The sequence below is a fragment of the Muntiacus reevesi genome, chromosome 1 (assembly GCF_963930625.1).
Source record: "Muntiacus reevesi chromosome 1, mMunRee1.1, whole genome shotgun sequence".
NCBI classification, from domain to species: Eukaryota; Metazoa; Chordata; class Mammalia; order Artiodactyla; family Cervidae; genus Muntiacus; species Muntiacus reevesi.
In genome coordinates, this window is record NC_089249.1 from 46,629,436 (window position 1) to 46,656,781 (window position 27,346).

Genomic DNA, 27,346 nt, shown 5'->3' on the forward strand with positions numbered 1-27,346 from the left:
AATGAAAGTTTAAATAAAATCCAAAAGGCAGATATGGAAATGATGTAATTTAGCACATCTCTATGTGACATTCAAATCAGTGAGAAAAGAAAAATAATTCAGGAACGATATTGGAAAAAATAGAATAAAATTAGATGGAACTTCATATTTTATACAAAATAACTTAGCTATTTAGTATTGACAATGTTTAAATATACTCATAAAATTACAAGAGAAAATAAAAAATAATTTACTTAAGCTTGAAGTGGGGAAGAACATTCTTAACAAGGCTCTGAAAGTGGAAACAAGAAAGAAATTTTAATAGGTGGTTAATATCATTAGAAACTTCCATGAAGGACTTTTCCTCTAGAGAGGGCACAGCTTCAATCTCTGATCCAGGAACTAATATCCCCATGCCAGATTGTATGATCAAAAAAGGAAAAGAAACGTCCATGAAACTAAAACTAGAGATAAAATTAAAACAACAAACTGAAGGAAACATCTTCAGACCGTAAATGGAATGATTCAATAAGGATAAGGACTTGCACCCAAACTGCTTGGGTTCAAGTCTTGCTTCTGCTTCTTACACCTGACTCACTTTGAATAAGTGACTTTGCTTTGCCTCAGTGATCTATTTTGGGGGATAAAAATTACATTCTGCCTTATAGGATTGTTGGGCTTCCTGGATAGCTCAGTTGGTAAAGAATCCACCTACATTGCAGGAAAACCCAGTTCAATTCCTGGGTCGAGTAGTTCCCCTGGAAAAGGCATAGGCTACCCATGCCAGTATTCTTGGGTTTCTCAACAGTAAAAGAATCTGCCTGTAATGTGGAAGACCTGGGTTCGATCCCTGGGTCGGGAAGTTCCCCTGAAGGAGGGCATAGCAACCCACTCCAGTATTCTTGCCTGGAGAATCCCCATGGACAGAGGAGCCTGGTGGGCTATAGTCCATGGGGTCACAAAGAGTCAGACACGAGTGCGTGACTAAGCATAACACAGCACAGCATAGAATTATTGTGCATGCAAATGAGTTCATACAAGTGAATGTAGTATCGGTATCTGATGGTGTAGTTGTAGTAAGACAGTAGTAACAGTAGTAGTAGTATAAAGAGCTTCAATATAAATCATGACAAAATGATAAACATCACAAGTTTAAAAGGATAAATGTCATGAGCAAGTAATCCACAAATAAAGGATTAAATTAGCTAATATATGCCAGTATTTGCCTATAAAATTGGCTACGTTTTTAAAACTTCATAAGATGACATAGTTGATGAGGCTATGTGGAAACTAACATCCTCCCACACTTGTGGAACTAAAGTTTATGCAGCTAATTCTGGCAGGGGTTTCCCAGGTGGCAAAGTGGTAAAAAAAAAAAAAAAAAAAAAATTTGCCTGTCAAGTAGGAAATGCGGGTTTGATCCCTGGATCAGGAAGATCTCCTGGAAATGGAAATGGCAACCCACTCCAGTATTCTTGCTTGGAGCATCCTATGGGTAGAGGAGCCTAGAGGGCTACAGTCCATGGGGTCGCAAAGAGTCAGACATGACTGAATGACTAAACAGCAAAAATTTCTAGCAGGCATTAATCTCTACATACCAAAAACCTTAAAGGTACTCATAACCTACAAAACAGCAACTTTCCATCTTTTTTTTTTTTCTTTCAGTATTCGTTTGGCTGTGTTGGGTCTTAGTTGCAGCATGTGGGATCTAGTTCCCTGACCAGGGATTGAAACCTAGTTCTCTGAACTGGGAACACAGAGTCTTAGCCGCTGGACCCACTACTGAAGCACCCATATCTAAAGCCTGTGCTTCACAACAAAGGAAGACACCAAAATGGGAAATGTGCACACCAAACTAGAGAGAAGCCCCTGCTAGCCACGACTAGAGAAAAGCCCATACAGCAACAAAGACACAGCACAGCCAAAAATAAATAAATAAACATTTTTTAAAAAAATTCTACCTACAGTGTCACAGCAGATCCTGGGAGGGGAAAGGACCATCCCAGGCCCCCAGCACATCAGGAAGCAAGTCATGGGGACCAGAGCAAGGACTCGGGAATTTATACACCTGGGGCTGCGCATCAACTGATCTCAACAGACAAGAGGTCCCCTCTCCTGGCTGTGGGCTCCTCTGCTCCACAAGGAACACCTGGTGGGAACAGGCAAGGCCAGCAGGCAGAGCCTCTCACAGAGCCCAGTGCTGGGCAGACCCGGCAACAAGCAGAGGGAAGCCCGGGGGATGGGGGAGAGGAGCCAGAGAGAGGCAGGCAGGTGCACGATTGTCTCTGATCTGGTTACATGCAGCGACCCAGCCCTGTGGGACCCTGTGTGCCTCACAGACCAACAGACTCAGTCTCTGCTCAGCAGACCCATTCCTCTCACACAGACAGGCTTCACACACCCTCACACACACTCTCATACACACCCCACACACACTCTCACCCACCCTCACACAAACACACCCTTACACACTCCTCACTCACCCTCACACACACACAATCTCACACACACATAGACGCACACAAACACACTCCTCACTCACCCTCACATACACTCATACAAGCACAGAGCCTACAGCAGCATAGACACAAGAAACACGGGGACCCAGGGGCAGTGCTCACACGCCAGGCACATGGAGCGTGTGAGAACAGCCCAGAGTCCCAGCTGAGCTCAGTCACTGGAACTTCCACACACTGGGAGCCACTGGGACTCCTAGAAGCTCCCGGAGAACAAGGGAGACTGTGGAGGGGACTCAGGCTGACCCAGCCTGGTCCAGACCAAACCTCACTGATCTGTAAAATCTGTTTATATGACCAATGGACTCCCCACAGGAGAGGGACCAGAATTCACAGTCAGCGTGGCTCCTTCTTGGTTAAAAACACTGAAGCTCAGCTCCAGAACTCCAGACAGCTTTCCCTTCATCAAAGTGTCCACTCCCTGCTGTGGACCCAGGACAGAGGGGCAGCCCTTACCTTGACCACCCACCATGGTACCAAGGAGGAGGACACAGAGTCCCTGGAAGGGAAGGTGTAGGCTTAGAGCCATTCTGACTCCACGTCCTCAAGGTCACAGTCCCAGCTGCAGGATCAGCCTGTGAGGAGGCGTCAGGGTGCCGACCGAGGTCTATATAGACCATCCCCTACATCCTCCCTCCTGAGAGCCAATAGCGACACCTTTCACCATTTCAGGCACTATCGGAGGCTGCATCTGCCACTTTCTGAAGCTCAAATACCAATGAGCTTCTGAATCTTCAACATCTCCTTATATGAGCAACAGGGTCCTTTGACCTCCTGCTTCCGTGGTCTTGAGAGTTGGGCCCCATAATCGGGGCTGGCGTGAAAAACTGTGAGTACCTTTTTTTCCTCTGATCACCCTGGCCAGTCCCCAAGGACTGTGAGATTGCAGGGTCAGGTTGTGGAATCAATTGGCCCGTGGGGAATAACTCTAGTGGAATCAAGCACTGATCTTCCCAGTACTGAGCTCAGGGTGAATGCCGAGTACTAGAAGAAGGCTTGAAATACAAGAATATTTGTCAGGCCAGCAGAAAATGAGGACAAGGATTGCAGGAAATCACAGATCATGGAGAGGGTGAGAAGGAAACCATTAAGTTGAAGGGATGAGATTGTAGGTCTTCTCTTCTCAGAATGATCTGAAGACTGGGTCCTAGAGAAGGTGCATGTGTGCTTAATTGTGTCCTGCTTTTTGTGACCCCCTGGACTGTAACCCACCAGGCTCTTCTGTCCATAGGCTTTCACAGGCAAGAATACTGGAGTGTGTTGCCATTTCCTTCTCCCAACCCAGCGATCGAACCCATGTCTCCTGTGTCTCCTGCATTGACAGGCGGGTTCTTTATTGCTGAACCACCTGGGAAGCTCTATCAGGGATTTTCAGACATGCTGAATCCATTTCAATTTATTGCATTTCATTTTATGTGAAATACCCCTTTCAGCTAGTCAACAAATGATGCTTCAGGAGAGAAAGAGATTGCTGTTACAGGAAACAAACAGAAAGTAGTAGTCATTATTCAACCCTAGCCCTCCAAAATAGGAGTGGGGATCTCTAGAAGAAAATACATAGCTTAGAAAGATTAACATTCTCTAAACTTCACATTTTCCCCCTTTGGATATTGAGAGTTTGGTTTGATAGGATTCAGAACCCACCTGTTTTATAAGCCATAACTAAAGAAGATGCAAAATAAGGAAGCCTGGCGTGCTGCACTCCATGGGGTCACAAGAGCTGGATACACTGAGCAACTGAACTGAACTGACTGAACTTCTTGGTTAATAAATGTGTTCTTTGATTTTCATTAAAAAAAAAAAAGAAGATGCAAAATATTGTTTAAGGGAACTGCCCCCAGACAGAAGGATAAATAGAAAGTATTCCACTGCACAGTGGCTGCAGGCAAGGGGCAAAGAAGAGGCAAATGAAGCAGAGAAGAGAAGAGTGTTCATTCATTTTGAGTTTAAGAGGAAAGTTGGCGGCAAGAATGGAAGCCCAGGTGGACTGAGGGCACAGAGCCAAGCAGAAGGGACTGATGTCCAGTGTGGCCATTGCTGCCTTGTTTTGTCCCACTGATCAGAGAAGCTCCCAGATGCTCCCCAGAAAGAAAGTAGCCCAGGGATGAGTATAGAGACTGAGAAGGGCCCTAACGGTGCAAGACAGAGCTCCCCCATCAAAATTCAAGGTCACTGACATACTGCCTCATTCCTCATACTCCCTCAGGCTAAAGATTCCCATGATGCACCTCTGTGGTCCACAGAAATCCACCCTGAGGCCCCCTCATCCTGACTTCCATCATTTCAGCACAAACTTGGGAAGGACCCATCTGCGGCACACACCACACATGCCTCAGAGTCCCCACCAGAGCTCAGAGATGGCTTCACACCCTCCCCCACCCACACCTGAAGGTCTTGGTGAAGCCAACAATGTAGGCACCTGTGGACCAGTCTACAGCCCTGTCACATCCCCCAATGGAAGGACCCCTCATCTCGGTCAGCAGACACAGCTTCTCTGTCCTGCCATGTCCATCCTTCCTACTTGAGACTCGGGTAAACAAAAAGGGAGAAAAGTCAACTGAACACATGCTTTTCTCCCTCTAAATATGCTAATATTAACCCATTAATTTTTAACACTTACCTGTGTTCCTCTGACTTCCAAGCCCCCATCTGTACATGAACCCTATGTCCTTCTGGATGCTTAATGCAGTAGTGATAATACCCGATTATAATTGTCAGAACCAGAATATAAACTCAGGCACTGGAGTAGGAACAGGATCTGCTCAGTCACTAGAGTCGATGCTCTATTCCCCCTGGGATCCAGAGTCATCATTCCTTACCCAGTTATGGACTACACTCCACAACATCACCAGAAACCATCAGACAAACACCTAGAATACAGGGTGTGCTTCCTGGAGTCCAGTCATTCCTCCCACAGGATGACACAGGGATGCATTTAGTGAACCAGGTACACATGGTCTCACCTCAGGATTGAGATCTCACAGGAAACATACTGTTAGGGACTCCATACCCTGTTATAAGGATGGAGTGGGCAGGAAGGAGGGGCTAACCCAGGGCTGGCAGGCTGTGCTCAGGCAGCATCCTCTACCCCAGAGTTGGGGATGCAAGATCAGCATGGACCAACTCACCCTCTGATGAAGGTTCATCTTCTCTGACACATAAGGAAATCTCAGTGTCCAATCTCATCCAAGATTTGAAGGAGGAAAGCTTTAGGGAGGACACTAACCCAGCTGTGAGGACACTGGGTTTAGGAAGGACACTAACCCATGTGAACTTCAGGGGTCAGGAGAACAGGCTCAGGAACCAGTCTGCCCTGGCCTGACTCAGAGCACAGCCACATACCATGTGTGTGACCTTAAACAGGGTCCTTACACTCTCTGTATAGTGGTTTTGTCTGTAAAAGAAGAGTTATACTTGTGTATAGAGTATACACAAGTAACCAAAACTTGTGACAGAGTTTTGGTTAGAAAAAAATGAGTTGGCATTAGTAAGAGATATAACCACTAGTCAATAGTAGTACATTGTCTTGCCAGAGAAACAATATTAGGGCCCTTCTCTCCATCCCATCCCAGGAAGCCCAGGGCTCTAGAATGCGAATTCAATTCTGTTACCTGGAGCCTTGACTGGAAATGTCAAAACTCTCCCAGGAACCACATGCTATGATGCTGATTGGGGTCAGAGTTGTGAGTCTTCCACACATCACCCCTTCTCCCTGTGCCCCAGAGAGAGTTTCTACTGCTCATGAACCTCAACCTTACCAACTGTGAACCTCATGAATTAAGTTGTTTACTTGCTAATTTTACTTTATAAATGGACTTGGTAAAGGTTCTGTGTCTAATTTGCCTCCTTATCCCCAAAGCCTGCTAATTAAAAACCCTAAATGATGTCTATTGTATACCTGAATGAATGAAAGTCAGCCAGGTGTTTTACACAAATCATTTCAACCCAAAGAAATCTTTTGAGATATAATTTAACTTGATGTGAGGACTTAATAGCACAATGCAAGTTGTGTCACTTCTTGTAGTGATATTTCAATATGATTAAATGGTATAAGCTATGTATGGTTGACTTCTACACTTCTCTGCAATGAATGCAGTCAATTGCAATACCAGAAAGAAGGTTAGCCCCATTACAAGAGCAGTGCTGAGAGAGCCAGTTCTAAACATGTATAAATGCTGCGTCTTTGTATATCCAAAGATAAAGAAGACAGAGCTCAGCACACTGACAGGTGAACACCGTGAAGCCTCCTCATCTGGTCCTCATCAGATATGGCCAAGTGGTCCGGATGTTTATATACTTATCATTTGGCATATTTTCAATTCAAACCACAAACTGTAACAGGAAGAAATTTTGTTATAAAAAAATTTTAGTTTAACAGCTTTTGTATTGAATCAGAAATGCAGAAGTAAAACCAGGAAGAATCATTTTCTTTAATTTAGACTGTTTATTTCGTCTTATTGATTGTAAAGCAATACAATATGTAGCTTTATTATCCCCAAATCACCATGAAAATATGGAGGTTTCAGAGGGTAAGTAATCTCTTTGCTAGAAAAGTAAATAATTAAATATCCTTGGTAGAGGGACATTTTCAGGACCAATCAGAGTGACTAATATACAAAATCAGCTCAGTTCAGTTCAGTCTCTCAGTCATGTCCAACTCTTTGTGACCCCATGAACCGCAGCACACCACGCCTTCCCTGTCCATCACCAACTCCCAGAGTCCACCCAAACCCATGTCCATTGAGTCGATGATACCGTCCAACCATCTCATCCTCTGTCGCCCTCTTCTCCTCTTGCCCTCAATCTTTCCCAGCATCAGGGTCTTTTCCAATGAGTCAGTTCTTCGCATCAGATGGCCAAAGAATTGGAGTTTCAGCCTCAGCATCAGTCCTTCCAATGACACCCAGGACTGATCTCCTTTAGGATGGACTGGTTGGATTTCCTTGCAGTCCAAGGGACTCTCAAGAGTCTTCTCCAATAACACAGTTCAAAAGCATCAATTCTTAGGTGCTCAGCTTTCTTTATAGTCCAACTCTCACATCCATACATGACTACTAGATATATGTGTATATACAAAAAATATACAAAATACTTTTGAATTAAAAAATAAGTATACAAATTTAAAAGGAAACAAGTGATTTGTTATACCAGAGTGTTGGAGATCCACCTCACATCTGTATTCCTTGTATGGATGAGACCAAGTTGGTAAAGGCTTCTTTACCAAAGACCACTTCATCACAAGGATGTGTGATGAGCTTGGTCATGAACTGGTCATGAGCTGCCTGAGGTCCAGCCCATCATCTCTCTTCAGCCCTTTACAGTCTAAAACAAGCAACATCTAACAGAGAGTGTGGCACTGAATTGGCCTCATACATTCCTCCATAGTGCAGCATCAGATACCCAGGGACCAGAGCAATCAAAGCTACTGAATCAAACATAAGCAGATTCTAAGTGGAGAGCATGCAGACCAAGGACCCTTTCCCACTGCTCTTGGAAAGTAAGAAACCCTCTCACCCCAGACACCATCTGTAGGAGGAGAGACAAGAAGATACCTCCTTGAATAGATGAAAACCAGGCTCAGCAGGGAGCTTCAACTAGACAAGATAATTATTATCATAAACCCAAGCTAACTTGGGGGACAAATTTTAAATGGGAGAGTCTGTCATTTTGAATTGGACAGTTTGGGTTAACTCTGTGGAACTTTCAATCCATGTAAACATCCCTTGCTACTGCACAAGATGAAATCAGTTATAAAAATAGCAAATATTACATTTATGCATATTTGAATTCTAGAGGATATGTTTTTAAGCCCACTACAGAAAGAAAATATGTATATCTTTGTATTTTAAAGCAGAGAGTTGGCATCTCTGTGAACTCTTTCTAATTCCTCCAGCTCAAAACTACTGCTGTGTCTCTTCAATCTGTAAAAATGGAAACTTTCTTATTGTCTCTAAAGAGGGGGCTTCTTGAGAGCAAGTAGTGTGTTTTATTCTTCAATGCTTCTATAAGCTCAAGTAAAGACATATAGAGAGAGCTTAACAAACATTGGATAAGAAATGAACGCGTGAACAAATACTGAAAAATCACCCTGCAGTTAGTGATACTGAGTGGGGAAGGGAGGTGGAGGCAGGGGAGACACATACCTGACTAATCCCCCTCGGCACAGACTGAGGTGGAGTAAGGAGTCAGAGACACACCAGCCAAAGGAGCCAAATACAAAATGCCTTCAAATCCCACTCTGGGAGGGTCAGATCGCGTTCAATCTCTGCACAGAGCTGTACCTCAGAAGCTTCTCCAAGGTGAGAAAAAACTGACAGCACTGCTCTCAAGAGTTCTACTGAAGGACGTGAATAGACAGTAATACTCGTCAAATAGCTGTATTTCCAGTCCTCACGGACTCATTCTGGGCAACGAAATGTGGCTGGTGTCACCTGTGTCACTTCCGAGTGGAGGCAGGAAAAGCCCGAGTGACTCTGTAGTCTCTCTCCTTTTCCTGTCACAAAAGCTGCGTGTGCCAGAAGCACGTGCAAGAGCCTCACTGACCACAGACATCTGTAGGTTGTGATGAGTGTGTGTGTGTCTGTATATGGATGTATGTGTATGTGTGCATTTCTGTGTGTGTGTGTGACTGAGATTTGCGGGTCACTTTTTCCAGCGGCAGAACAGAGTCTCTTCTGATGGGTACAAAGGAGAAAGAAGACTTGAAAAGAAGACAGAATCTATCACATGAACCAGAAACTTTCCTGGCTCTCCCATCCTTCTGTGTCTTCACCCCAAGCTGCTCCCTCAGGTCTCACCTTGTTTCCTCTGTTGGACTTGGTTGTTTCTCAGTCACCATTTCTGACTGACCAACAACTAGATCTAAATCCCGTCTAACAGCACCCGCCCCGGTGCATCTCCTGTTCCCTTTACATCACTCTGTGCTGACAGTCAGGCTCAGTTTCCCGAATTTGTCTCTCAGCATCTTCACCTTCATTCTTAAACAGCTCTTCTTTCCTCTGAGTTAGCCAGTCCATCATCTCTGATCCTATTTTACCTTTCACCAATCCTGTACTAATGAAAAGGCAGCATGTATTTTCTAAGCACCCTCAGTTTTCTCTTGATTTCCTGAACAAATCTGATTCCTGGATTTAGTGTTCCATGGTCAAGAAATAAATTGGTTAAGAAATCATTTTGCTGAATATTTTTTTTCCTCATCTCAAGAAAATGGCTGTTTCAAAACCTATATCCTTGTGAGCACAGCCCTGGGGCTCTCCTCACAGGACTTGGAAGGGGCTGGTGTAAGGAGAGGATGTGAGGTTGAAGCTTCATTAGCTTCATGATTAATCCACCTCTGTTCAGAGTTGATGTAATGACCAACTCCAGAACTATTCAGTTCTTTTAGGTGGTCATTCTTAAGCCTCTTAAACCCAAGATTAATGTCACTGGGGTGGCCCTCGTAGTTCAAAGACTGAGTGGTTGCTCAGACTAGAACTCTATGAACTGATGCTTTATTGCACATGGAGCTTTGGTGTAGCTGAATCCAGCCTGCAGACCAGCCTAAGAACTCTGGAAACAAGGGGAAATGTGTTCCTGTTTAACATCTAAAAGTCTGTGAACAGATTCTCTTTTCCTTATCATCAAATCTTTCCACATCTGGGTATGCTACCCAAGGCTCTTGCAGGCTGCAAGTATCTGCTAAGGCCCTTCCAGGGCCCAGGATTGGAGTGAGACTAAACCTGTGTGTAAGTTCTGTATTTCCACTCTCTGTAACTTAATAGATATTCAGCTAATGTTTATTGAATGACTGAATGGTACTATGCCAGACATTTAAGAGAAATTATCTTTAATATAAATAACTATTTTTGAGGACATCATTTAGCTGATTGATATTTTTGTTTTAAAGGCAAATGTTTTCAGCAATTAACAGGGCAGAAGTTGATTTTCAAAAAGAAGATGCACATCAACACCAGATACATCACAACGAACTCTGCAAATCTCTATCTCTAAGGTTACACAAGACAAACCACAACACACTCACATATGGCTTCTTATTAAGTTTTAATCAGACCCAACAGAGGATACAGGGTATTGGCATGATTTATCTTTTGGCAATTTTTCCATTAAAACCACATAGGAATATCAACAGAAGAAAATTTGCAATTAAAAAAGTACAGCTACACCATCTGTATGATATAAGGAAGGAGATGAGGTGCAGAAAGAGTTCTTTGGCTTGTCATAACAAACAGACTAATTAGTCTTTTATTTTGTGAAAGGAGAGTCCTCTGGGGCTGATCTTGAAGGATGCTGTAGAGACCAAGACAATTCGACTGTTGGGTCCAACAGTTAGAACTGTGAACTGATGGTTTTGGATAATGATGTGCTTTGACTCTTTTCTCTTTACCTTTTGTGAGTCTACTGTAGGTTTTCACATTTTTGCTGCCACAATGGCTCACATATAACATCTTATGGACACAAGAGGCTCTGTTACACTGACACCAAATTAATTTCAACCACATACAGAAGCTCTACCTTTTGATCTCCTCCTGTACTTTCTGTTTCTGATGTCAGAATTTGCCTCTCTTTATACTGTATATCACTAACAAAATATTTTTCTCTGTAGTTATTTTAACACTTCCCTTAGACTAGAGCTAACTGGTTGTTAGCACACTACCATATTCAGTATTAGAGAATTCTGTATTAGATTACATATTTACATTTACAAGTCTGTTGTCTGTTTTCACTTCTTTCATATAATAATTACCATCCTTCATTTAGCTTGAAGAACTCCCCTCAACAATCTTGTGAGACAAACCTGTGTTGGTGAACTCCCTCAACTGTTGTTTGTTTGGGAAAGTCTTCATCTCATCTTCATTTCTGAAAGACAACCTTCCAGATAAAAGTGTTCTTGGCTGGCAGGTTTACTTTCATCATTTTGAATATATCATCCCTTTCTCTCCTGGCTTGCCAGTTTTCTTTTGAGAAGTCCACTGATATTCTTAAGGGAATTCCTTTGCTGTGAGCATTTGCTTTTCTCTTGATGCTTCTAAAATTCTCTTTGTCTTGATTATAAACAATGTGTCTTGGAGATCATCATTTTGAGTGAACTCTGAGGGGCGACTTATCAGCAGTGTTAGGTAGTTATGTTAGGGGAAGCACACTGACTGAAACCGCCCACCCTGGCCAGGCACCATAGTAACCATTTGCATGAGTTGTTTTATGACAGGAGATCCTGATAAGGAATACGGAACTAATCAGCCACCACCAGCCGGAAGAGTTTGGAAAGGTCAAAAGGAGACACCGCGTGTTCGTCCACTTCCCAGAGTCCCTCTCGCTAGCATCCATCTTGGCTGAGCGATGCGTGCGCCTCCAGGAAAGACTCTGAATTAGAATGATTGGCCAGGGACCACCCAGAAAGTAATCCCATCACCATAAAACCCAAGACTGCAAGCCAGCGGCAGAGCAGTTCTCCTGGGTTCCTTTACCCTCCTGCTCTCCTGGTGCCCTTTCCCATTAAAATCTCTTGCTTTGTCAGCACATGTGTCTCCTCGGACAATTCATTTCCGAGTGTTAGACAAGAGCCCAGTTTTGGGCCCTGGAAGGGGTCCCCCTTCCTGCAACGGTTAGAACAGGAAACAGCCGTCCAGAATGGCGGTGGCTAAAAGACAAGGAAGAAAAAGCCCATGAAAATAGAACAAAGGAAGATCCGAGGACCAAAGTGAACACCTCAGGTAGAACAAAGAGCCCAGGGGGAAGAAAAAAACATGTAAAAAGAGGAGCCAAGGGGCCGGGGTCTTTCTCTGGCTCTCTTTCTTGCTCTCTCTAATTGCTTGCTCCCCCCCCACCCCCTCTCTTTTCTTCATGTCTTTTGGGTCGTCAAGCCCTCACACATCGAGGATGTATTTTCCTTTATTTTCTAAATAAAACTGAGCTAAACACAGAGCTGGGACATCGATTTGTCTGAGAGCTGTGACATGGTCTGAGAGCTGTGACACTGATCTGTCTGAGAGCTGTGACACAGTCTGTCTGAGAGCTGTAACACCAATCTGTCTGAGAGCTATGACACGGTCTGTCTGAGAGCTGTGACACAGTCAGTCTGAGAGCTGTGACACGGTCTGTCTGAGAGCTGTGACACTGATCTGTCTGAGAGCTGTGACACGGTCTGAGAGCTGTGACACTGATCTGTCTGAGAGCTGTGACATGGTCTGTCTGAGAGCTGTGACACAGTCTGTCTGAGAGCTGTGACACTGATCTGTCTGAGAGCTGTGACATGGTCTGTCGGAGAGCTGTGACACTGATCTGTCTGAGAGCTGTGACTCCGATCTGTCTGAGAGCTGTGACACCGATCTGTCTGAGAACTGTGACATGGTCTGTCTGAGAGCTGTGACACTGATCTGTCTGAGAGCTGTGACACGGTCTGTCTGAGAGCTGTGACACTGATCTGTCTGAGAGCTGTGACACGGTCTGAGAGCTGTGACACTGATCTGTCTGAGAGCTGTGACATGGTCTGTCTGAGAGCTGTGACACAGTCTGTCTGAGAGCTGTGACACCGATCTGTCTGAGAGCTGTGACACGGTCTGTCTGAGAGCTGTGACACCGATCTGTCTGAGAGCTGTGACACGGTCTGTCTGAGAGCTGTGACACCGATCTGTCTGAGATCTGTGACACGGTCTGTCTGAGAGCTGTGACACCGATCTGTCTGAGAGCTGTGACACCGATCTGTCTGAGAGCTGTGACACTGATCTGTCTGAGAGCTGTGACACCGATCTGTCTGAGACCTGTGACACGGTCTGTCTGAGAGCTGTGACACTGATCTGTCTGAGAGCTGTGACACGGATCTGTCTGATAGCTGTGACACTGATCTGTCTAAAAGCTGTGACACGGATCTGTCTGAGAGCTGTGACACTGATCTGAGAGCTGTGACACGGTCTGTCTGAGAGCTGTGACATGGTCTGTCTGAGAGCTGGGACACTGATCTGTCTGAGAGCTGTGACACGGTCTGAGAGCTGAGACACTGATCTGTCTGAGAGCTGTGACACAGTCTGTCTGAGAGCTGTGACACTGATCTGTCTGAGAGCTGTGACACGGTCTGTCTGAGAGCTGTGACACTGATCTGTCTGAGAGCTGTGACACGGTCTGTCTGAGAGCAGTGACATGGTCTGTCTGAGAGCTGTGACACGGATCTGTCTGAGAGCTGTGACATGGTCTGTCTGAGAGCTGTGACACGGTCTGTCTGAGAGCAGTGACATGGTCTGTCTGAGAGCTGTGACACGGATCTGTCTGAGAGCTGTGACATGGTCTGTCTGAGAGCTGTGACACGGTCTGTCTGAGAGCTGTGACACGATCTGTCTGAGAGCTGTGACACGGTCTGTCTGAGAGCTGTGACACGATCTGTCTGAGAGCTGTGACACGGTTTGTCCAAGGGCTTTAACACTGGCCCGCTGCTTCAAATTTTTGTTGTGACAAAACAGAACCGAGGAAATTACACACTCCCCTGACAGCTACATGAATTTGGATGTCTAAATGTCATCAAATTTGAAACTTTTCTGGTATTATTTCTTTAAGTACAATCTCTGTCCCTTTCTCCCTCCCTTTTCCTTTTGGGACTTCAGTAATGTGCAGGTTGTTTCTGTGAATGTTATCCCATATTTCACACAGCTTCTTTCACACCTTTTCATTCTTTTTTTCTCTTCTTTGTCCCCTGGCCAGGTAATTTCAATTGTCTTGTCTTCTGCCTCAAAGATTCTTCTGCTGTTGCTGATGCTCTCTGTAGTATTTTATATTTTGTTGCATTTCATTCACTGTAATCTTAAGAAACAGAATTTCTATTTGGTTCCTTCTCTTTCTCTGCCTATTGCACAGCTTGAGGGATGTCAGTTCCCTGATCAGAATAGAATTCATGCACAGCAGTGAAAGCATCGAATCCTAATCACTAAACCATCAGCAAGTTCCCTGTTTGCTTCCTTTTTTATGGTTTTGGTCTCTGTAAAAACAAACAAACAAACAAACAAAAACCAGAAAAACTGAATTTATTCTGCAGAGCAATGCAAGAGTCTGTGCCCAACAACTATTGAGTCCATGCTCTAGGTTCCACAAATTGTAAATAGGAGCAGGCATGCTGCAACTACTGAAGTCTCTGTGCATAGAGCCAGTGCTCCGCAACAAGAGAAGCCCCTGCATAAAGAAGCCTGCTGTCCACAAAGAGAAGGAGTGCCTGCTTGCCACAACTAAAGAAAGCCCACATGCATCAACAAAAAACCAGTGAAACCAAAAATTAAAAGCAATAATGATGATGAAAAATAACTTTTTAATCTTATTTTGTTCACATATTCTTTTCCTAAATTCCATTATCTGCATTTTTTTGAGTTCCTTGAGCTTCTTGGTGGGTATTCTTTATTTCTTTCATCATGTGTCATTTATTTCATCACTTCCCAATGGTGAATAGCCGTGTAAGCTGCCCTGGGAGAAGTCCTGGGCAACTTCCCATCCTCAAGCACAGCCTAGAACTATGAAGACTGCAAGCATGACTGTAGGTCAGAGCCCTGGACACCATGCAGAGCCATGAGCCAGGAACTGGGTGGGTTCAACTCACAACCAGGCCATCACTCTCAGGTCTTATATTAGTTCAGCAACCTCTCCACATGTCCACAATGGAACTGGGGGAGAGGGGTGGTGTGGAGAAATGTAATCTTTACTTGGCCACTCCTACATGACAGCTCTCTCTACCCTGAAGAATCACAGCAGGATCACGTTTACATTTTCAGTAGTAAACAGATTAAAGCAATCTTGAAACAGTACATCTTCAGAGGAGCCCATTGGTCTGAAATTCTTCCTTTAAGAATTCAATCATATCAGACCCCTCCATCCACATCTTTGAAACATAAATAGACAAACATACCTGATTTTCCCATCTATCCCTTCTTCTGGATCCCCTCTGCCTAAGTCTCCACTTTCTTGCCCTCTTGTCCCACGTGGATGCAGGGTGTGACTGAGCATCAATTTGCCATCCATCAACTCAGAGAGAGATATGAGCTGATATAATTTGCTCAGAAGGCTAGATAATTGAACAGACAAGAAATGGCAACGTTCTGAAGAAATAGTAGGCAGGGATGGAAAGAATGGATTCATAAGGATTTGATAACAAATCGACATGGGAGAAGAGCAAAGAGGAATCTATATCTGCCTGAGGAATAAACAGATAAAGTAACCTAGGGAATGAGAGATGAAAAGGCAGAGGTAGTTACCTAGAGTTAGAGTTTTAATTGACCCATGAACTCTTAAGCAGGATAAGGAAAACTGTATCCATTCTCTCCCACCAGCAAACTCCTACTTTGAAACTCACACCCAAGTCTGGTGCCCAAGAATAAGTTAAAAACAGGTGATGTGACATCTCAGGGAAGAACATACAGGAATGTTCAGGATTGGGTTTTTACCATGAGTTTGTGAAATGAAAATATCTCCTGCCATGTCAGTAAACAAGAAATGTAACAACCATCAGCGATTTCTGGCCTCCAAACATGAATGAGGGATCCCAAGACTATGATCCAGGGGATGCTCCCACTCCCCATGGTGATTGCTGAGGAGCTGGGGAAATGCAAGAAGCAGCCATCTGCCACTCCTAAAGGTGAACAAGAAAACAGGGTTGGCCCCAGATAACTAAGCTGCATATGAAAGGAATGAATTCAGTGAGACCAGAGGCTTGCATCTTCCCATACATAGCATGCTAAATTCCTTAACTTGATACCTGATCTTTGATGTTCAGACTTCCTGCTCCCTTTGTTGCAAACTTGTATACAGCCTGACTTCCCTTCCTGCCTCCTTGGAGCAGTTTTCTCAGAGCTACTGAGATGCTGTCTCCAGGGCTTAGAGTCCTAAGCATTCCCACCAAATAAAATAACTCTACCAGATTCTGACTATATTTTCTGGTCAACAATTCATCTTGCTAGGAAGGACAGAGTGAATGTGGACCAAATTTAGGTACTTTTTATTAGTAAGAATGACCTGGAGTATCTGTCTTCGTGGGCTAAGTCACGTCCTCATTAGCCTTTGAAGGATGTGAGAAAACAGGGCAGTGTACTCATCTTGTATTTCCTGTGAGAAAAATGGTATTTGAGAGCCAATCCTCTAAAAACATTTGACAGAACTTGGTAATAATTAATAAAGCAAAAAAAAAAAATTTACTTTATTCAAAATATTTCATTTTGAGCAATTTCCATATAACACAATCACAGATCAGCACTATTCTATTGAGATACAGGCAGTTAGAATATCTGTGGCATGATCTTATGTTTAATATAACATCAAGGCAAAGTCACTGTGGATATTCCCAGGGCACTTAGTTCAGCATCATCGTACCCAGGGTCCCCAGTCTCCCCCTGGAGCAGCCAGGGTCTCTCTTCTCCTTCCCCAGGATCAGCTTCTCCTCTAGAGACATTTAGAGAAGAGCCTGAAAGAGGAAAGAGAGGTATGATTTAGAACAGAGACAAGGGGGCCAGACAGTGAGGAGGAAGCAAGTTAAGCAAGTGGTGATGACAAAGCATCCCTGGGACCCAGGGGTGGGCAGGGAGGCTCAGACTATTTCATATCAGTTACAGTGAGGATGGATCCCAGCTGTCCTCTAGATCCAGTCCATGTGGTCTCTGGGGCCTCAGCTCATGCGGAAACCCTGCATCACAGGAGACCTATGCTCACACAGGAGCTCTGAGAAGACCTGCCTCCAGGCAGTGAAGGGCTAGTTGTTCAGCTGTATCTGACTCTTTGCAACCCTATGAACTGTAGCCCAACAGGATCCTCTATCCATGGGATTCTCCAGGTGAGAATACTGGAGAGGATAGCCATTCCCTTCTCCAGGGGATCTTCCTGATCCAGGGATCAAACCCAGCTCTCCTACATTGCAGGTAGATTCTTTACCATCTGAGCCACCAGGGAAAACCCATCAAATGCATGAGATTACCCATGAATGAGATTCTCAAACGCATGAGAAACTGTACAGAGGCTGGACATTGAGCTCAAATTCACCCTTTCCAGGACAGAGACCAAAGATTACAGGGGATCAGTTAACTTCACTCACCTGTCTGAGACATCATCCCATCTTCCTTCTTTGGGAGCACTTCCTCCTCACTCCCCTGAGAGGCAGGTGGAGCCCCAGGCACTGGTACCTCTTCAGCATCATCATAATCCTCACCAAGGGCATAGGCCTTCTGATCTGGGGCTTCTGAGCGCAGAGCAGGGGTCAGATGAAACCACACTAAGTGGGTTGGTCTAGGAAATACCTAAGATCCCTTCTGACCCAGCATTTCTGAGCTGCTAAATAGAGGCACCTGTCACTCCTTGTTTTAAAAGATTTTTTTCTCTAAGACCATGTTTCAATTTGATGTGTTCATAAACCAAAGCATGACCTTACATATCTTAATATTTCCTGATTGAAAACATATATCTCAAAGCAACTCTCCCACCATTGAGCATTACTAAAGTATTTTGACAAACTGTGCTTTACAGATGTTATTTTTAAAGCCAGAGTGTGTCTCTTGTGATTCTGAACACAGAGAGCCCAGCCCCAAATGTGAAACATCACAGAACAGCCAGAGAAGGAGAAGGACAGACCCTATCTAGACACAAGTGATCCCTCATCCATCAAAAGAAGACTGCTCCCCTTACATCTCCTCTCCATGAGGAGGGAAACTCTCCTCCGCAACACTCAGCTGAAGCAGGTCCACCTCTATTACCTGGAGCGGATCTGGAGTCATTGTTGTCCTCACCATCTGACAAGAAGCCTAAAGTGGAGAAACACATCACACAACACACAGAATGACCCTCCCACACCCACGGGACCAATGTTAAAGCTGAGAAGGGATGGGTCTGGCTCTCGCAGTGTAGACAGAGGCTTGGGGCTCACAGGGCTGTGAGAGGCCATCCTGCCACTTTGGAGAGCCGCCTCTGTGAACCTGGGGAACGTGTCGGGTCTGCAGAAGCTGAGAAAATGTGCACACCCAGGGGGTGTGACAACCAGAGGTCCCAGGAGGGCAGACAGAGACACCCACCTGGGCTGCCCAGAAGGCCCTCCTTCTGAGTCACAAGGTAATCGAGCTCCTCATACACAGCTTCAGCAAGAGCATCTTCATAGCTGGATAGGGCTGAGAGATCCCCCAGCAGGTCAGAGGTGCCACCCCAGACACCCCAGTCCAACCGGCCCACTTTCATCTCCCCGATGCTCATACGGAGGCTGCCGGGACCTCGGCATCATCTCCCACCCCGTGCACCGTGTCAGCACCTTCTCCCCTCATCTGACCTGAATTCACAGCTCAGCCCCAACTCTGTCTGGTCCCATAGGAGAGGCCATGACTTATTAAGAGTTCACGTCGCAGTCCTAATAACCTCAGGCCTTATAGGTGAGCACGGAGCACATGGAGTTCTGCAGACTCAGAACAGAGACCTGGCCCAGGCTCCCCTCCTCACCCCCGCCCCATCTCCTGCCTGCACACATGCTCCCTGGTCCCCAGTCCCCCCTGCAGCCCACCTCTGCGCTCTGCTCTCCATCTGAGCACCTGAGTCACCAGGATGATGAGGACCAGGAAGAGAAGGGCTCCCAGGATGAGGCAGAGGACCCCAGCCAGGGAGAAGAAGCCAGGGAGAGGACTTGAAACTGGTCTGGACCCTAAAGAGAACAAGGCAACAGGGTGTGGAGAAGGTCCTGGGCACAGAGAAACCCCCTGTGCCAGCATTCCCAGGGGCTCCAGACGATGGCGTCCCAGCCTCAGACACAAGTGCACTGACAGTGACCTGGCTCCCCCAGTTCTCATCCTGAGATGAGTCAACGCCACTCGGCCCGTGTGGCCCCCAGGCAGAGCCGGGGATTGTCAGGGAGCTGCCCTGCCGAGACAGCCTCTGAGGACCCGGCTCATCTCTTCTCCTTGGGCTTCAGGAGACAGACCGTCAAACAGTCCTGGGACCCGCACCTCACTGATGAGGAGCAACACTCAGGGGCAGGTGGAAGAACCTTAGATTCTGCAACACAGGAACCCATCTCCCTAGTATCCCAGTTGTGAGAAAAATGTGGCCCCAGGAACCAAGGCAGAGGAGTTCCCCAACATATCACCCTAGGCTCCTCCCCACCAGCCAGGGCTCCTCAGGCTCTTTCCTCTCCTGAGCTGTCAGAGGGCCCACAGAACAGGCCCCCAGACCTGAGTATTCTCTCCTGCCCATGGGGGTTCACAGTACCTGCTGCAGTCGGGGGCGCTGTTTTCCTTACACCTAAAGAGAAAAACAGCAGTGTGAAGAGAGGGAATTGGCCAGAAAGCAGGGCAAGTCCAATTATCCCTCCTGAGCCTGAAATCACCCCCCAGGCTCCACAACACCAGTGTCCAGTCCTCCCAGCTCCCCCGTCCTAGATCAGAGCCCCAGCACCCGGACACTCTTTGAACACAAACTCCCCACCACGCCCGGCCCAGCCCACTGCCCCCGCGCTGCCCCAGCTCACCCAGGACGGACCCCGAGCCCCTCACTCACCAGAGCACCTCACGCCAGCATCCTCCTCGTGCTTGCAGTCGCTCTGCCCCCAGGGCTCCGCAGCACAGTCCCACAGGGAGGACTCCCTGCCCCCACACCGCACCTCGTCCAGCCAGATGCTCCCGTTTCCAGGGCCAAACGCCGCGGCCCGCACGGCTTCCAGGGCCGGGCCACAGCCCAGCTGCTGACACACCACCTCGGCCTCTGCCAGGCTCCAGGAGTCATCGCACACGGTGCCCCAGGAGCCGCTGTGCCAGACCTCCACCCGCCCTGAGCACTCGCGGTCTCCTCCCCTGAGCCGGAGCTTCTCTCTGTCTGAAAAGGCAGCAGCCCCTCCTGTGACTCCCCTGGTGGGAGGAAGGAGCCCCTGGGGCCCTGGGGAGGGGGCGGGGCTGACGTACCTGTGCAGGGGGCAGCAGCTGGGCAGCTCTTGGGTCTTCTTTCTGCAAACAAGAGGGAAACACTGGATCAGGGACATTGGGCGTGTTCTTGTCCCCAAATAAGATTATCTAAGATCTGACTCAGTGCAAAGGACACAGGAATACACAGGCTTATTATCTCCTGGGCTGAAACTCACTGCATCTGATCACCAGCTGAAATTACCTTAAATATTTACTTGTTTATCAGTCTTCACATTCCCACAGCAGATATAAACACAGACATCTACAAATGTACACACACACTCCTCTGAATGAAAGTTCCATTAGAAGAAGGACCTTGTATATCTTATATATGCCATGTTTCCGCTGTCAGGACAGTGCCTGCACATTGTATGCACTCATTCATCAAATATCTATGGAAAACCTTTGCTAAATACCTAGATAGGGGCTTGGTAAATATTTATTGAATGAATGAATAGATGAATAAAATTCAGTAAAATAAAACTTTAAATTCACACTAATCAGTGAAATAGTAAACCAAATATAAATGACTGGAAATAGTCTATGATAATAGCTCATATTAAAATAATCCGCCCAGAAGAACAGTTAATTTATATTCAAAATCTCACACGTAATTTTAATGGAAAGTTATTAGATAGATTATAAGCTACTCTTACCTACTATTCAGTGTAACAAGTGGGCAAGTGAAGACTACTGTTGTAAAAGGAAACTTTTTTAAATTTATTTTTAATTGGAAGATAATTAATCTACAATGCAGTGTTGGTTATATGTGTGTGTGTTAGTCGCTCAGCCGTGTCTGACTGTTTGTGACCTATGGAATGCAGCCCACCAGGCTACACTGTCCATAGGATTTTCCAGGCAAGAATACTGGAGTAGATTGCTATTCCTTTCTCCGCTGGATCTTCCCTACCCAGGAATCGAACTCAGGTCTCCTGCACTGCAGGCAGATTTTTTGTTGTCTGAACCACCAGAAAAGCCCATAGTGTTGGTTAGGAATCTCTTAAAAAGGAAATATACAGGAAAGACTTAGTAGAATTCTAAGAAGATATATGTACACATATATGTACACAGAGTAAGGCAACAATTTTTGCAATAGAGTAAAGAAGAAAACCTACTGAGAAAAATTTGTATTGAGAAGATGCAGAAATAACAAACAAAAGACTGAAAAGTATACATAAAAGAATTGAAGCTGAGAGAAATCAATACAAATTCAAAGCAACGCAAAAAACCAGAAGGGTAAATAGTACCTGTCATAAAGTATCAAAATCTGTATATTCTTTCCAGATCACTCTATCAAACCTCCTACCCACTCTACGCAGAGAACCTCTGAGAAAATGATGGTGGGACCTTTGTGAAGGTGTTGCTCATTTTCATGGTCAAAGACATTACCACCTCTCAATTCTCAGTGTTTAGTTGTAGGAAAAATATCATCAATAAAAGGTCTAATAGTTTAATGCCTCTTTGGCTTTCAAATGGAAAAGACAAAGAGATGAAAAAAGAGAGGCAAGGAAAGGAGTGAGCCTCTGCTTTTGAAGTATCTGTCCCCACATTCTCCTAGCTATAGGTTTCAGGCAACATCCAGCATACCTCTCATGGTTTACCTGAATACGGTGTGTGTGTTTGTGTATGTGGAGGGGGAGGGAAGGAGAGAGAGAAACAGAGAGAAATGTTGAAGGAAGTAAGGTTCTATGGTTTGACTATTTGTTGCCCTCCTCAACACTTATTTATTTCATTCAACATTTATTTTCAAAATCCCAGTTCCCAATGTAACAGTATTTAGTGGTGGAGCCTTCTCAAACTCTTCCAAAAACAGAAGAAAGAAACACTTCCAAATTCATTTTACAAGGCCAACATTATTCTGATACCAAAACCAGATAAGGACACCACAAGAAAAGAAAATTATGGGCTAATACTCTGATAAATGTAAGTGCAAGAATCCTCAACAAAATATTAGAAAACTGAATTTGACAATACACTAAAAGAATCATACACCATAATCAAGTGATGCTTGTTCCAAGGATACAAGGATAGTTCAACATTCACAACCTAATCAATGTGATACACCAAATAAGCAAAATGAAGGTAAAAATCATATCTCAAAGGATGCAGAAAAAATGTTTGACAAATTCAAAATCCATTTATGATAAAAACTCTTTTACAAAGGATTGCATCTCAATATAATTAAGGCCATATGAGAAGTTCACAGCTAACATCATATTTGACTGTACAAAACCAAAAACTTTTCCTCTGAAATCAAACACAAGACAAAATTATCTACTCTCACCACTTTTATTCAGCTTAGTTTTGGTAGTCCCATCCAGATCCATCAGGCAATAAAAGAAAAGCAGACATCCAAATCTGAAAGGAAGAGGCAAAACTGACACTATTTGCACATTGAAAAGTGAAAGTGTTAGTCACTCAGTCGTCTCTGACTCTTTGCTACCCCAAGGACTGCAGCCTGCCAGGCTTCTCTGCCCATTGGGATTCTCCAGGCAGGGATACTGGAGTGGGTTGCCATTCCCTCCTCCAGGGGATCTTCCCAACTCAGGGATCAAACCCGGGTCTCTTGCATTGCAGATGGATTCTTTACCATCAGACTCATGAGGAAGGAGACTTCCTTACATGGTAGTATATATAGAAAACCCTAAAGACTTCACCAAAAATATGAGAACTAATACACTCAGTAAAGTTGTAGAATGAAAAATCTAAATACAAAAATCAGTTGCCTTTCTATGCACTAACAACAAACTACCATAAGGAGAAACTGAGAAAACAATTCTATTTGCATTTGCATGAAAATGAATAAAATATCGAAGAATAAATTTAAGCAAGCAGACGAAAGACTTGTACACTGAAAACTATAAGACATTGATGAAAGATACTGAAGAAGACTCAAATAAATGGAAAGATATTCTGTGCTCATAGATTGGAAGATCTAATATTATTAACATGCCCATACTACCCAAAGCAATCTACAGATTCACTGCAATTCTTACCAAAATTTCAATGGAAATTTTCACAGATACAGACAAACACTCCTAATATTTTCATGGAACCACAAAAGACACTGAATACCAAAGCAATCTTGAGCAAGAGTAACAAAGCTGGAAGTGTCATGCTTTCTGTTTTCAAACTATATTACAAAGCTATATTAGTCAAACAGTATGTTGTTGGCATAAAAATGGACACAGAGATCAAAGGAACAGAATAGAGAGCCCAGAAATAAACCCACATTTGTACAATCAATTAATTTTTTACAAAGAAGCCAAGAATATGCAATGAAGAAAGGACAGTTTTTTCAGTAAATGGCATTGGGAAAACTGGACAGCCACATACAAAAGAATGAAATGGAACCACTATCTTACACCACTCACAAAAATTAACTCAAAATAGATTAAAGACTTGATCACAAGTTCTGAAGCCATAAAATTTCTACATGCAAAAACAGAAAATAAAATTGTTGACGTCAGTCAGTCTTCGTGAGGATTTTTTGGATTTGACACCAAAATCAAAGAGAACAAGAGTGAAAACAAGCAGTTGGGACCACATAAGGCTACAAAGCTTCTGTCCAATTAAGGAAACCATCAACAAAATGAAAAAGCAACCTATGGAATTAGAGAAAATATTTACATATTATATTTCTGATAAAAACTATTATCCAAAATATACAAGGTACTCACACAACTCAGTAGCAAAAATCAAACAATATGACTTTCAAAAAATGGGCAGAGAACCTGATAATTTTTTTTTTAAAGAATACATATAACTTGCCGATAGGTACATGAAAACGTGCTCAGCATGAATAATCATCAGAAAATACAGATCAAACCCACAGTGAGCTATGACCTCATATCCTCTAGAAAGAAGTAACAGAAAGAAGAAATAACAGGAGTTGAGGAGAATGTGAAGAGACAGAAAAGCTTTTGCACAGTTGAGGGAATGTAAGTTGATGCAACCCCTATGGAAACAGTATTGCGGTGCAACAAAAATGAAAAATAGAATTGCCAAACGATTCGGCAATTTCACTTTGGGGTATTCATCTGACAGAAACATTAACTTGAAAAACCAGTGTTCACTGCAGCAATATTTGTTCAGTTGCTAGGTTGTGTCTGACCCTTTGCAGCCCCATGGACTGCAACACGCCAGGTTCCTCTGTCCTTCACTTTCTCCCAAAGTTTGCTCAAATTCATGTCCACTGAATTGGTGATGCTATCTAACTATCTCATCCTCTGTGGCCCCCTTCTCCTTTTGCCTTCAGTCTTTCTCAGCATCAGGGTATTTTCCAACAAGTCAGCTCTTCTCATCAGGTGGCCAAAGTATTCGAGCTTTAGCTTCAGCATCAGTCCTTCCCATGAATATTCAGAGTTGATTTCCTTTAGGATAGACTGGTTGGATCTCCACGCTGCTCAAGACACTCAATTCAATTGTGGCATCCAAGCACCACAATTCAAAAGCATCAACTCTTGGGCACTCAGCTTCTTTATAATCCAACTCTCACATCCATACATGACTAGTGAAATAAACATCACTTTGACTATATGGGCCTTTGTCTGCAAAGTGATGTCTCTGCTTTTGAATACTCTGTCTAGGTGTGTCATAGCTGTCCTTCCAAGGAGCAAGCCTCTTTTAATCTCATGACTGCAGTTACCATCGTCAGTGACTTTGGAGCCCAAGGAAAGAAAATTTGTTTCCACTTTCTCCCATTTTATTGGCCAAGAAGTGATGGGGCCACATGCCATGATCTTAATTTTCAGAATGTTGAATGTTGAGCTTTAAGCCAGCTATTTCACTCTCCTCTTTCACCCTCAACAAGAAGCTCTTTAGTTCCTCTTCTCTTTCTGCCAATAGAGTGGTATCATCCGCGTATCTGAGGTTGTTGATCTCTCTCACAGCAATCTTGATTTCAGCTTGTGATTCATTCAGGCTGGCAGTTCCCATGATGTACTCTACATATAAGTTAAATAAACAGGGTGACAATGTACAGCCTTGACGAATTCCTTTCCCAATTTTGAACCAGTCGGTTGTTTATGTCCAGTTCCAACTGTTGCTTCTTGACCTGCATACAGGTTTCTCAGGAGGCAGGTAAGGTGCTCTGGTATTCTCCTCTCTTTAAGAAATTTCCACAGTTCGCTGTGATCCACATAATCAAAGGTTTTAGTCTAGTCAATGAAGCAGACGTTTTCCTGGAATTCTCTGGCTTACTCTATGATTCAACAAATGTTGGCAATTTGATCTCTGGTTCCTCTGCCTTTTCTAAACCCAGCTTGTACATCTTGCAAGTTCTCAACTCACTTATTGCTGAAGCCTAGCTGGAAAGACTTTGAGCATAAACTTATAGCATGTGAAATGAGCACAATTGTTCAGTAGTTTGAACATTCTTTGGCATTGTCCTTCTTCAAAATTGGAATGAAAATTGACCTTCTCCAGTCCTGTGGCCACTGATGAATTTTCCAAATTCGCCGACCGATATATTGACTGTAGCACTTTAACAGCATTACTTTTTAGTATTTTATAGCAATATATACAAGAGCCAAACAAGGTAAGTCTTCACTGATGGATGAATGGATAAAGAAAATGCAATATAAACATATATCCACCCATAAAAAAGAAGAAAATTTTGCCAGTTTCAACAAGGATGGACCTTGAGGGCATTATGCTAAGTGAAACAAATCAGACAGAGAAAGAAAAATTCCATAAAATCTCATTTATATGTGTAATCTTAAAACAAAAAGCAAGTTCAGAGATGCTGAGTCGTTGGTGGCTGCCAATGATGAGGGATTTGGTGTGGGCAAATGTAGTCAAAATGTATAAACTTGAGTTATAAAATTAATAGGCGAAGAGATATAACATACAGCATGGTGACTATAGTGAATACCATACTGTCTATTTGAAAGATGATGAGAAAATACATCTTAAACATCCTCATCATATAAGAAAAATATTTAACTATATATATGGTTATGGGTATAACTTACACAGACTTACTGTAGTGATCATTTATCAATATACACAAATATATAAGCATGATGTTGTACACAGCAAGCAATATAATGTTATGTCAATTATATCAATTAAAAACTTTTAATAAAGCAAGTTTGGAACATGAGGATTAAATTAACTCCATCCAAACCTCATTTTATAAACTCAACTTAAACGCATCACTTAGATTTTAAAAGATCAAATCTGACTAATAATACCCTACAGGGTTGGGACAGACACAGAAACAGACATGAGTCACCTGCACATGAGATGTAGGCTTCCTCCTTTGGAGAGCATGAAGTGTATTTCCAAGGATCAGAAGGACACTGCCAGAGAGAGGTGTCAGTTTTCCGACACTGGATTCCATCTACCCACCGGGGTCTAGAACCTTCCCTGAGACCAACAGAAGTGTTGAGACTTCCACTGTCCCCACAGCCAAGCTGACTGCAGATGATGGACACGGTGACATCATCCATGGGACTGCGGCAGACACTGCCCCAGGTCCCGTTGTAGAAAACTTCCAGCCACCCAGCACACTGCTGGTCCTCGCTCACCATCCTGAGGGCCAGGAACTCTAAGATCGAAATGGAGAAGACAGGACACAGTGAGCACTGCACTCAGTGCTCCGGGTTTTCCTCTCTCCCCAAAATTGTGAACAACATCTGTGACTCAGCTGAGGAAGCAAATCCATTAGATAACCAGAGTGAAACCTGTCTCCTTTTTATCTGACTTTGTCCATCTGTGTCTGTCTTTCTAAATATTTCTACCACCATGATGTAGTGAACATGAACTGTGAGGAAGACCAGCCTGGACACTTGCAGGGAGACGGAGCTGACTCCTGCTTCCTGACAAAACATCTAAAGAGTGTGTGAAAGGGATGTGATGTGGACAGTGTGGAGGCAGATAGAAAATGGACCTGTGACTGTTTCCTTATCTGGCAGAGGGGACTTTACAGATGTAATTAAGGTAAGAACCTTGAGATTAACC

At 44.1% G+C, this 27,346-nt stretch overlaps 1 protein-coding gene across 1 annotated transcript in view; it reads right to left on the bottom strand.

Annotated features, from left to right (window-relative positions):
• The window catches only part of LOC136168460 (uncharacterized), a 219,253-nt gene that overhangs the window by 77,275 nt on the left and 114,632 nt on the right, over nucleotides 1-27,346 (bottom strand). Inside the window, 11 exon segments of the mRNA XM_065935978.1 lie at nucleotides 2,952-3,038; nucleotides 13,072-13,777; nucleotides 16,790-16,920; nucleotides 17,545-17,688; nucleotides 18,200-18,247; nucleotides 18,515-18,607; nucleotides 18,991-19,128; nucleotides 19,692-19,724; nucleotides 19,980-20,294; nucleotides 20,381-20,422; nucleotides 26,619-26,933. Coding sequence (XP_065792050.1) covers nucleotides 2,952-3,038; nucleotides 13,072-13,777; nucleotides 16,790-16,920; nucleotides 17,545-17,688; nucleotides 18,200-18,247; nucleotides 18,515-18,607; nucleotides 18,991-19,128; nucleotides 19,692-19,724; nucleotides 19,980-20,294; nucleotides 20,381-20,422; nucleotides 26,619-26,933 — 2,052 coding nt within the window.